This window comes from Magallana gigas, chromosome 3 (assembly GCF_963853765.1).
Source record: "Magallana gigas chromosome 3, xbMagGiga1.1, whole genome shotgun sequence".
Classification (NCBI taxonomy): Eukaryota; Metazoa; Mollusca; class Bivalvia; order Ostreida; family Ostreidae; genus Magallana; species Magallana gigas.
In genome coordinates this window covers 27,668,939-27,681,086 of record NC_088855.1, presented here as the reverse complement: position 1 = coordinate 27,681,086, position 12,148 = coordinate 27,668,939, and the positions used below count along the sequence as shown (strand labels likewise).

The 12,148-nt window shown below is 35.6% G+C and overlaps 1 protein-coding gene across 1 annotated transcript in view; it reads right to left on the bottom strand.

The window, feature by feature from the left end:
• Window positions 1-12,148, bottom strand: part of LOC105325414 (uncharacterized) — a 50,827-nt gene that overhangs the window by 18,680 nt on the left and 19,999 nt on the right. The window contains exons 55-80 of the mRNA XM_034482695.2: window positions 11,835-12,047; window positions 11,662-11,704; window positions 11,348-11,508; window positions 11,002-11,181; window positions 10,492-10,713; window positions 10,164-10,206; window positions 9,669-9,829; window positions 9,199-9,258; window positions 8,684-8,893; window positions 8,212-8,446; window positions 7,780-7,882; window positions 7,291-7,444; window positions 6,710-6,936; window positions 6,440-6,599; window positions 5,812-6,037; window positions 5,454-5,661; window positions 5,061-5,258; window positions 4,429-4,732; window positions 3,852-4,090; window positions 3,377-3,566; window positions 2,800-3,018; window positions 2,299-2,478; window positions 1,928-2,108; window positions 1,456-1,622; window positions 1,055-1,182; window positions 395-641 (exon numbers count right to left, since the gene is read on the bottom strand). Coding sequence (XP_034338586.2) covers window positions 395-641; window positions 1,055-1,182; window positions 1,456-1,622; window positions 1,928-2,108; window positions 2,299-2,478; window positions 2,800-3,018; window positions 3,377-3,566; window positions 3,852-4,090; window positions 4,429-4,732; window positions 5,061-5,258; window positions 5,454-5,661; window positions 5,812-6,037; window positions 6,440-6,599; window positions 6,710-6,936; window positions 7,291-7,444; window positions 7,780-7,882; window positions 8,212-8,446; window positions 8,684-8,893; window positions 9,199-9,258; window positions 9,669-9,829; window positions 10,164-10,206; window positions 10,492-10,713; window positions 11,002-11,181; window positions 11,348-11,508; window positions 11,662-11,704; window positions 11,835-12,047 — 4,659 coding nt within the window. The remainder of the gene's footprint in view (window positions 1-394; window positions 642-1,054; window positions 1,183-1,455; window positions 1,623-1,927; window positions 2,109-2,298; window positions 2,479-2,799; window positions 3,019-3,376; window positions 3,567-3,851; window positions 4,091-4,428; window positions 4,733-5,060; window positions 5,259-5,453; window positions 5,662-5,811; window positions 6,038-6,439; window positions 6,600-6,709; window positions 6,937-7,290; window positions 7,445-7,779; window positions 7,883-8,211; window positions 8,447-8,683; window positions 8,894-9,198; window positions 9,259-9,668; window positions 9,830-10,163; window positions 10,207-10,491; window positions 10,714-11,001; window positions 11,182-11,347; window positions 11,509-11,661; window positions 11,705-11,834; window positions 12,048-12,148) is intronic.

Genomic DNA, 12,148 nt, shown 5'->3' with positions numbered 1-12,148 from the left:
TCTTCATTTCTCAAAAAAAAATTTTAAAGTTCCAATAAAACGATATCAATTTTGCATGTATTCAGAGACTGTGAGCTCTGAAAGTGTAAATACTTCCTTAACAATTACTGTAGATTGGCAAATAATCACGATGGTTTTAATTTCACTATGTTCACGATTCATCATTTTCCCGCAAAATTAAACCCATCGTGAATACTACCATTAGTTTTGAAAAACGTTTTAATGTTTATGTTCTGATCAATTGATTTTCTAGCAGCGTGAAATTTAAATCATTGCGATTGGTACTAAATTAGAAAAATTTTAACACCATGGCATTTAAATTACTTAAAGTAATTGCAAGCTGAAATTTACACTGTATTACAATAAACAAAATTATGTAGAAATTAGTAGCTACCTCCATCAGATGTGACGGACACATTGAGCTGTTTGTTGCCGCCATTGTAGGCCCACACTGTGCTGTAGTACATCTGGTTGTGTTGTAGGTACCGCTCTGGGGGTAGGTCTATACAGGCTGAGCTCTCTCTGTAGGAGAACTGGGTCAGGTTGGCAACATCTGTGATGTTCTTCTCGGAGCCCACACTCAACATGTACATTGTAATACCAGACTCAGGGTCGTAAAAGTGCTGCCAATTGCTGCAGATCTGAAATCAAAATTACAATTCATTTTTTTACTTCAATGCCTTCTGCCAGTTTCTATAATTTCATAAATGCTCTATCAAAATGTTTCCAAACCAATTTCTTTGTAAATTTTACATTAATTAAAAGCAAATTAATATTTATGAAGTGACTGGCATCGATACAATACCTGTAGTTCTTTAAAATACCATATAAATCCCCTTTTCTCTTGTCGCAAAAAGGAGTAAGTATGTAACATTTCTATTTGCATCAGTCATTTTGCAATTTAAAATTTCTTATGGCAAACAAAATTAAATATAATCTCTGCAAATTTTTTTTTTTGCAATATGAAAATGATCACAAAAAAGCAAAAATTTGATAATTGCAAAAACAACTGGATGTACTGCATTGTACTGATGAACCTAATCATGTCAATGACCTTGTTGTTGTCTTTCATGTACACAAGATCCTCTCCAGAATGGTCTCCATCGTACACTACCCCAGCCACTGGAGGGGACTGATCCACAATGATGGGGGAGTCAGAGATTCCAATGGTTCTCAGGTCCACTGTCAACAGAATTAAACACATCATTAGAATGGTAAAATTATCATTCAACAACAAATGATCAGATAAAACAAGAAAATACTGTTACAGTACTATCATGTATTTTAAACATGCATAGTGTTGATTGTTTTGAATTGGTCCAATATTGATTTCAACATTCAAACTGTGGAATAAAACACTGCATCAACAGTATATGTATACTAGTTAATGCTCAAACATGCAAATGCTCTTTCAGTGCATTACAGTTTACAATTTATTACAAAACCCTTGTTTACCGTTATTGACAGCCTTGAGTTTGATCCACACAGGGACTCCGTTGGTGATCTGATGCAGCAGTGTGATGTTGGGGTTGAAGTCAATGGGCGTCCACATCAACTCATCACAGTCACGCGTAGTGCGCCCCAGACAGAAGTCATTCCTGTTCAGACCGGAGTCAGGGTCTCTGCAAAGCAAAACATAAATTAGAAAAATAAATTCTTTTACTAAGATTCTAAAAATAAATGACTTTAATACTTTTAATTGTAATTTAATTAATTAAATGTATTTAAATTATTTTGTTTTTTACATAAATTAATAGAGGCCTGCTGAATTCAGAATTAAGAGTGATAGATTAACAAATTCATGCATCACCATGGTCAATAAAAAACTATAGAAAGCTAACTGCTTACCAGTATCGGAAAAATTATTCACTATTTTTAGCCATTAGAGAGAAGATAGAGAGTGTGTGTGAAAATATGAAGCACTTACGTTGAATTATGGGTCAGACTCAGGTTGAATTTGTCTTCATCATACTTGATGTTGTAGATTTCATAGATGATAGGTGGACTGTTGTCTATGATGTAGGGTGTGGAGTGGCAGATGGTCAGGGCCAGTGGTCCTCCATAGTCTATCCTGTTGATGGCTCGCACTGTTACATAGTACTTCCCATCTATTCATAAAAATATTTCAAATATCATTAAAGATGTTAACCTAAAAAAATTTTTTTCACTTTTTTCACTCCACTTGAAAGTAGACTAAAGATACATGAGAACAATGCATCATGATGAAAGTCAATGCTTTACATAGTAAATCAATAAGACTGTTAACAACACAATCATCAAAACACCTGAAGTTTTTACCTGGGAGTTGGGGAGGCACCAGTGGGGTCATCATGACACTGTTGGTCCACTGGGAGGGGTCAAACAGATGAGCATGGGGGTCATGGTGTTCCTTCAGTTTCTCCTCACATAGGGCAGTTCCCACTGTTACAGAGTATCCCAGGAGCCCTGTCTCATGGTCATAGATGCCATCCCAGTTAGCTGTGGATCAAAAAGGCAGATAAACATAATTACAAACTATCAAGTACATGTATGTTTGACGTTCAAGAGGATGCAGAAATAAAACAAAGGCTTAAACTATTAAAAAGAAAGAAGTACAAGAAGATGCAAGAATAAAAGTCTATCGAAGGCAGGCACCTTTCAAAGGTCTTAATTGTCTTTTATTCTTTAAACGTACACTGAAAGATTGATCCACATGTAATATGGCTGTTTCAAATTCAAGTAAATTGTCTCTAAACTAGCAGAATCATTGGAAATTGCCACTAGTAATTTCTATATAAATGAGAGAGTTTCTTCACACACCTGAGACATATCTGTTGGCCCTGGTGTACCTCAGGTCGGTTTTGAACTCGTGTCCATTATAGACGGTCTCCGAGCCCTCCCCGTCCACCACCACACGGTGGTTCTTGAACTTGGCGTCCACGCCCACACAGTGGATCCTCTCCCAGTCCACTCTGTCATTGGGAACTATGTCCTCACATGGAATAGCCTCCATTATATCACTTGTCACATTCATTTGGGCTGAAATATTCAATTTCAAATGAACTCTTCATTTAAACATGTATGCAGATATTCTAAAAAAGAATCTATTTATCAAAATCTTAAACATAAAAGTACAACTAAAATAAACAATCCCCAAAAATTTACCATTAAATCATTATTTAGACAGCTGAACCTCCAATGGGAAAAGAATTTACCATTAAATCATTATTTAGACAGCTGAACTTTCATTAGGAGTAGAATTTTTAAGAGAAAGCTAATAGGTTCTAAAGTACTGCAACATCATCATGATGTAATAATTGTTTATAAAATTAACAGTAAGTTGTGGCTAAAACCTAATCATCATCATGATTAAAATATTTGTTCAGCATGATCTTACATTCTGTGTACAGAGGCGGTGTGAAGTCAGTGATGATGGAGTGAGAGGACAAGATGTTCTGGTAGCCCAGGACGTTGATCACTTGGAAGTTGAAGAAGTGCAGCTTGTTGTGCAACATCTGCAGGTTGTTGTACTCAAAAGCCTTGTTGGATCCAACACCCAGTTTCTCATAGTGCATGTATAGGCCATCCTACAAATGAGGTCAGCATTTCAAAAGATGTCTTGTATGATTTATCACTATGGATATTTCGCTTTCTCAAAATGGATATCTTCAGCATTTAGCATAAAATATACTTGTAACAATTCTTCAAAACAAATTAATGACATATATAATAAATGTGAGCGAATTTTTCTCTCATTCAATAAAATACTTGCTAATAATTAAACAAGAAAGGAGAGGTGTAAAGATATGTAAATAAGGGTTGCATGATTCATGACTTTGAAATCTAATATAGTTATACAGTAAGATATTTACCAGTGAAGTTTTGAAGTCATGCCCTTCAATAGCCTCTAGCAATTCACAATGTCCACTAGTGCCAAAATCATAGTTGAAGCTGAGACACTTGGTGACGTGCATGGAGTTACACAGAGTGGCACACTCCCCAGGGGTGGAGATTTTCTCATACTCAGCAGACAGGATTCCTTTACCCACCAGTCTGGCCAATTTGCCATCAGAGAATATAGTCAGTACTTTTTGATGCAGCGGGTCAGGAGCTGTAGAAACATAATACATGTATAACATAACTATGAAAAAAACATATACATGTATTTACAATTATAGAGTATTTACAATGGAAGTTGACATATATTCAAAGTATATTTGAAACCCATGAAATACAAGACAATCATAATATAGTTACTCAAATGAAAACCTTTTGAAAATAGAAAGAAAGCCTGCCAAAATCCCCTATTTCAAGTATTCTGAATAAAACAATTTTGGAAAACAAACTAAATTTGGTTTTATCTTAATAACAGCCAACAATACTAAATTATATATAAATCATACGAAAAGCGATGCCAACATTCATTTTCCTTTGCACACTAATACTCACAAACATTATAGTCAATAGTATTGGCCTCTATCTTGGAACTGCTCCATCGGATAATCTGTTCCCCGAATAAGTCCTTCCCGAAGCCTACAGCCACATTGCTCTCTGCAATGACGGAGTCGTCGTACACAGTGACGGTGCCCTTAAGGATGCGGGGGTTACTGGTGGAGCGGAATGACTCGGTCATCCTACCCCCAGGGATGGTCATGTCGTATGTGGGGAGAGAGCAAGTGGCGCGCACACTGTTCCCTGCTTCATTGGCAACAATAACAGTGAAGAACAGGGGGACTCCAGCTGGCTGCAAAATCTGTTAAAAAATGAAGTCATAAGATATGTATTCCAATTGTTCCAGTGATTACATTTCCACATACAGTAAATTATTAGCATTGGAATTATATAGGGTTTAGAAGAGAAGAATTTTTTTTGCTGGAAAAAATGTAAAGACATTAAGTGGATGAAAAAAAAAATCTTACAATTTATACGATATGGGCGTATTTAAGAAAAATCAGACTATAATTTCCATCATTTAAGAATTCGAAATAAAAATGGGTTCAGGAATATACACTCTGTACAACTATTTACTATATATCAAAATCAAATCCCCCCATTACAACAGATTAGTCAATCAGACATACATCATTAAGAGTGGTTGAGAATCCCCCAAGCTCGGTCCCTGACAGGACGTTGGTGCCCCCAGGGACGGTGCCTACATCCAGGGTCAGGATCACATTACTCCTATCATCCTCTGCCTCCAGGAACACGGTGAACTCTGGCTCCGTGTGATCTCGCCCGACCTCTTGCAGAACACCACACTCGCCTTCCTTTGTGTCACCCTGAGAGAGAAATTCAATTCACATGCTGTTATTTAATCATACCAGCATGAATATCAACTTTTGTACTCACATTGAGAATCTCATCAAAATTTTATTTTACTGATTCACCAAACCCAGTTGGGGTGAAAAATACAACCAAATTGATAAAAATTTTGACAGCCATAAAATGATTAAAATATTATAAATATTCCTTACCCCGAAGCTTTTGACTTCTGGTGGCGATTCATCTTCTTCTTTCTTAGTGTTGTCTATCAGTAACTTCATAATGGTTGGTGCTTTATAACGCCAGAGTTTCGTTTTGAACAAAACTTTCTTGAAGCTTGTGAAACCTAGATCCACCTCCAAAGTTACCAGGGCATATAAAGTCAACTTAATTGGGGTCAAACGCAAATACATCGTTAACCTGGAATTAAAAAAAAAATCCCATTTAACAACAGATTTTAAAAAACTCAAATTCTATCAGGATAATTCTATTGATTTAAAGAGAGAACAAAGAAGACATGGAACAAAAAGAAAACACTAAATATTTTTTGAGATGAGTTTCACTACTAACTGCACATCCAGGGGGAACTTCTTGAATTCGATCTCAGCTGTAGTTGGGAACCCCATATCCATGATGTTGCCTTCCAGTCGTAGTTTTCCATACAACAATAATCCGATACCCAGCTCTCCCCACACAGATACCCCACCATACGGTTCACAGCCGGCATAGGCCTTCATGTCCATCACCTTGGCTCCTACCACAAACTTCATCCCATAGTAGCCATCAGCACCAAACCCTACAAACCAGAACAACAGAAGTAGGAAAAGCAGAATTGGATAAAAGTTTGTGCTCCAGTTTTTAAAGTTTTTTTTATTATCAAATAAATAATATTATATAGGAGCACAAACTTAATCCTATTTTAGTTTCTTCATGCCATAGTTTTACATCTCCATACAATTACATCTAAATGATTTTAATATGTGGTAAAAATTCAGTCAATACTGTATCAGTAGATAAATTTTTTGTTTGAAAATTTCAGGTTGAAATTGAATTCTAATGTCTACATGTAGTAAGAGCAGTCAACTCAATGGAAACAGATGCCTAGGGATAAACATATTATCTTATTAATGATCATTCACAATTTCCTTTAATTAAATATTTACAAGCAAGAGTTATCTGTCTTTGAATAGAAACTTACCAAACGTCATTGTGATAATGCCTCCAACAAAGAAAATTTTGTTGAATTTGAAGAAGTTGATGTTTTGCTTGGGAAAACTAAAATCTCCTTTGAGTTCCAAATCAAAGCTCTTGAAGATGCTATCAGAGTCACTGAAAAGCTTGGTGATGAATTCAGAGTACTAAAAGTAAAATAAAGAGATCATATTTAATACATAATTTAATCATGCAGATTCACTTGCCTTTGGTTTGACTTTAAAAAATCTATAGAATTCATGCGACTTTTACTTACCAAAGCTTTAGCCAGATCTTTCAGGTGCCCCATTAGTTCAATCACTTTGAATGGATCAATGTTCTTCATTTCAAGTAACCCCTCTAGATCGCCAATGGTCATACAGGCCAGCTTCTTCCCTAACAGCTTAGCTCCCTCTGGGGACAAACCCTGTCCCACAATGAAAGCCTGCTTGGCCCGACCAGCAATCTCTGTCACTTGGCCAATCATTCCAGTAATAGCATCACCTACAAGATTGAAAACCCCCAAAAAATTATGTATTTAAACCGAACATGCATGTCCCAGTTATAATTAAATGCTAATTCAAAATGAATTTTAAAAAAAAATGCTTTAATTTATTCTTCTATACAACATATTGTATCTCTATGAGGACATTTTATAGAAGTTTTCTGAACAAAGAGAAGTTTAAAACAAAGATGTGAAATTCCAGCAATAATCTAACAGATATAAGGGTGCCAAAATGTAAGTAATGATTGTCTCACTCAATCTTTTATTTTTCTTGAAAGACTACCCACCCAACCTCCAACTTGAGAGGATAAGAGCACCCTGTGAATGAGATAACAAGGAGACTTCATACTGACCTCCCTGTACTGTGATGGTCCCTGGTAGTGCCCCACTAGTCTGAATCGTCATTGGGTTCCCGGACCCTAGAGCATCGATTCCAGACTTGACACTGGTGGTGAAGTCCTCGTCAGATACAGCTGTGGCCTGCAGATTCTTCTCCTTCTCTGCTCTCTGATTTTTTAAAATAAACAAAGGCATTGATACAGAAGTGGACTTATTCACTTCCAATGTTTGTAAAATAACAGTATAACTACTATAACAATCCTCATTAACTTGAACTCAAAGGACCAGAATTTTTTTTTTAGATATCCCAGGATTTGAGTGTCTATAAATGTACAGTTTTCCAATGTTAAATAACATTAAAAAAACATATTTGGGACTACTAACTCTCTTTACATTGAATAGTATTATCTAAGCTTGCCATAACAAAGTTATTGTACTTGGTTGCATCAAAATGTTGGAAACCTTTATCCAACGTGCAAACTTACTGATCTTCATGTACTTACATCAGCTTCCTCACACTGCTGTTTAAAGGCTTCAATCTGTTCACTTGTGGCTCCATTCTTCATCAAAATCCTCAGACCCTCTGAGAAATTCGTAGGATCTAATCTATATGGAATAGAGCAATACGCTTGTAGAAAATTTAACTTCACAATAATTCTAGTCTGCCATTACTGGTTTCTTGATGACTATGGGATCAGTAATGTCTTTTAAGAAGATTACAAGATTTACTTTGTATTGTAAACTTTTCATATCATGACCTAAATTAGCTTCAATCTCGCTGACTATACATTAAACAAGAAACCAACATCTTACACATCATTAGAATAGTTTCAGACAAACACTGAAACACAACCACAAAACATTAATTAATCGACAAAGAAGGCGATAAATTAATTTGACACTACGTTTGGTTGGTGTTGTAATTCTATACATACTGGTCAGGGTTTTGGGCTTGTCTCCTTCTTCTTCGTTTCTTCCCAACACAAGAAGTAGAATCAAAACGCACCGTTGCCGCATCTAGAATATCATGTGTGACGGTTTCTGATGGATCAGAGGTGACTCCATTAAAGGTTAGGCTAGCACCGATAGCAACGTTCAGAGCATTCTGGGTCTTCTGATAAGTCAGTCGGAATGAAGGTCCTGTGCCTATGTCCTCCGTGTTAGGGACACCTATTAAACCAGATTAAAATCAAATGAGAAGTAAGGCAAAAAAGACTCAAAAGTTTCAATCAGCACCTGCGAAAGGGTAAACTATCGCACCATTGATTCAACCATTAACATAATTACTGGAAACTCATACAGTCATGTATTATCTGGAACCTCAATGTCGAAAAAAGCTGATAAAAGCCTTGAAAATATCTTCTACTACCACTTAGTATCATGTATTCCATAGCACAGACAGCTTACCATCAGTGAGGGCAGTTAGGGACTTGGACACAGATTTGGTCTCGATCTGGTATTCAATGTTGGCGCAGTCGACTTTGATTTGGAAGTAGATGGAGCGGTTTCCCAGAATGTAGGCACTGTCTATACAACACTCCAAGCCTGAGCAGTCACTCAGGTAGTTACAGTTTGCCAAGGCACTGGTACTACTTACACCATCAATGTTTGCACAAACTAAAAAAATTTACAATATACATTACAAAAATCCCTTTCAAGATTAAACTCCTATTAATGTAAAACTTTCTTCTCATTCAAAAGTTTTGAAATATTTCAAAGTTTGTGTAAGAAAAAAATATAAATTAAATGTAATTTCCATTTGTCAATGAGTATTTTAAGGATTTTTTCATAACACGATGTAAAATTGCAGCGAATTCAGTGTTCAGTGAATGTAATTGTTCTCAATTTTTTTCATCCGCAACTTAAAGTTTTAGTTTCCTTACTGTTACATATTGTCTCTGATGACAATGAAAACTACTTACAGTTGGGAACAAATGTCAGTGGAGTGCACTGTGTCTGTCTCCAGAAGTCAAAGCTGACACCTGAAATATCATCAAGTATAATTCATAATATGTCGGTACATCAACCAAATGTTTTTTATTCACACTAAATTACATAAAGTTACTGATAGCTAATACACTGGACCACAAGGTAAAACTCTTTAAAATAAGCTAAAAACAAGAGCACTACTAATCTAAGCACAAACAGAAAATCAAGTTAACTTAATTGATTAGTGTGCTATGTTGTTAACTAAATTAAAAATTTTGAGTTGCATTATATACCTGATAATATTGGATTCTTAAAAAATAATTCATAATTGATAACTTTGGAAATAATAAGACATTGACCATTACAATGCTTTAGAAGTAAGCAAAATATAATGATTCTATGTGACAAGATTTTGTTCCGTTTTTGTTCATGAGCTTATTTAACAATTCAAAAATTTACAGACCTTGGAATGGGACAGGATCAGTTGGCACACAGGACTGATATCCCAGAGGCAAGTCTTGGAACAAAGTTAAATCTAAACTGCACGACGCCTGTTCAAAACACAACTTGATTGTTCCATCCACAAGGAACTTCTTCTTTGAGCTTACATGGGTCACATGGTATCTACAATGGACAAAAGCAAACTTTAAGGTACAGTGTGTATGTACATGTTAATTTGAAGAATCAATCAATAATCTGACATCAACTTATTTGCACTGTGACAATAAAATAATAAATTAATTGGTTTCAGTTTAACTCTTGACTTTGATGATAAGATTGGTAGGGAATACATGTACTTGTAAAAATTTTAAAGGAATTTACAAAGCAATGTGCATAATGCATAACACATTTTATGGATTTGCTCAATTATCAATTCCTTTTATCAAGGTCCATTTATATCAGTAAGTATTAGAATACCAAAGAAGATACATTAAATACCAAAATATCAAACACTCACCCCCATCGTATCACTCCATGTAGAGAAATTTGTTCATTTTTAGCTACAATAAAAAAAAATCAAATTAACATTTCAAATAATATTTTTTCAATAAAGTTAATAAAAGATAATTTTGTCATGTAGATAAATAATAAATAAGAATAAGCAGCCCTTTAATTTCAATTACCATAACAATAGAAAAAAATAAATCACAAGATCTTTAGTATATTATATTTTTTTTTACCCCATATTTGAAATATTTCCTAGACATTAAGAGTGAAGTTCTATAAAACTCACCTGTAGAGCAACCGATTTGCAGCTGGCTGTAAATCTCTAGCATATCACTTACCCCAGCTGTAGTCAAAGAGAGCGTAGGTGTTTCTGAGATTGTCGATGGCTCCCTCCATCTGGTAGTTACACGTGTCCATGTTCAGCTCCAGCTTGGCGTGGCGGTGGACCTCCTGGACATAGACGCAGCACGTCACTCTGTCACATGATGACGGAATGTGACAACGCACTTTGTTCGTGTCCGTAATGTTGGATACAGTGTCATTAGGAAAACTGGTACACTCTGCAGGGAAAAAAATTAATCGGATTTTTCTCACTCACTTTCAAGATAAACATTTTTGAACTGCACAAAATTCATTTATGCAGATAAAAAAGGCAATGCTCATTTGATGCATATTTATGGGATTCCGAAGAAAATTTTTATTTGATTTCTTGTACACAAAATCATTAGTGAACTTATGAAAGTATTGACAATGACTTATTATAAAAGTTTAATATATTGTAAAATACATTGGAACTAACAAAAAAAATACAGAATGATGAAATTGATAAATCTGATGGAGCTTTTTACCATTGTTCCATCCGTATTCATTGGCTGCTCCATATACGGCATCATCCAGGGAGCACCTGTCTGGATTAGACAGGAAGTGATCCAGACCCAGCTCCAACAGCAGTTCATTGGCCTGGACGTTGGTTATGTTCTCTACTCCAGGAATGGATCGGGTAGACATCCAGTTGGCCAGAGAAAATACTATAGAACAGTTTTTACATCAATGTAATTCACCATAACAACCAAATAAAATGTCAAGAAATGGACATGTAACTTTTTAAAAAGAAAAAAATGATAGAGAAAAAAGTCCTTCTTTACACTATATCACTCATATGCACATGGACCTATTTGGTTCAAGAGAACTTACCTGGATTTAGGAAACCATCATTATACGTGCACTGTTTGATATCAAAAGCTGTTTGATTAAAGATGACATAAGTTTGATCACATCCTGTTGATTCGTAGCAGGCAGAAACAGCCAAGTCAAAGTAGTACTTCCTCTCCATCACATTTCTTGTTATGGTGTACCTTTAAAAAAATGAGATATTGATAAATTAATCACTTAGATCTACATATATAAAACCATATTAAATCAATGTACTAGCAAAGGTGTACAGTGCATGTATTGATGTAAATGTGTATATGAACAGCATAAAAGGGAAATGAAATAAAAATACTTACACTACTTCAAAGACCCCTTTAAGAGATAGCTTCTGCTGTGTTCCTGCATGAAAAAAAAAACGACATCAAGCAAGACCATTTACAAAATACAAGGAATTTTAGTGCTCAACATATAAATGGTAGCATCAGAAACTCTCTGTACAAACATGGTCATTATCAGTTAACCTTCTTACCATAATCAAATGTATGCAAGGGAATGGAAATGGGTATCCTTTCAATTGATATATCCAGATAGTTGGCACACTCATGGAACTCAAGGGACACTTCGATGGGCAGGTTGTTGAGGCGAGTGATGTCCATACAACAGGTGGCAGCACTGCACGAGGTGGGGTTATTACAGGTGATTCCAGCGGCCAGGGGTGGTAGGCTTGGTAGTGCTGTGCATACTGCAAAGTATAGATTTAGCTGTCCAGTTTCAAATACTTTCTTCCAATACATTAACAAAGTAACAATGTTCTAAATAATGTAAACATATCAGTATGTTACA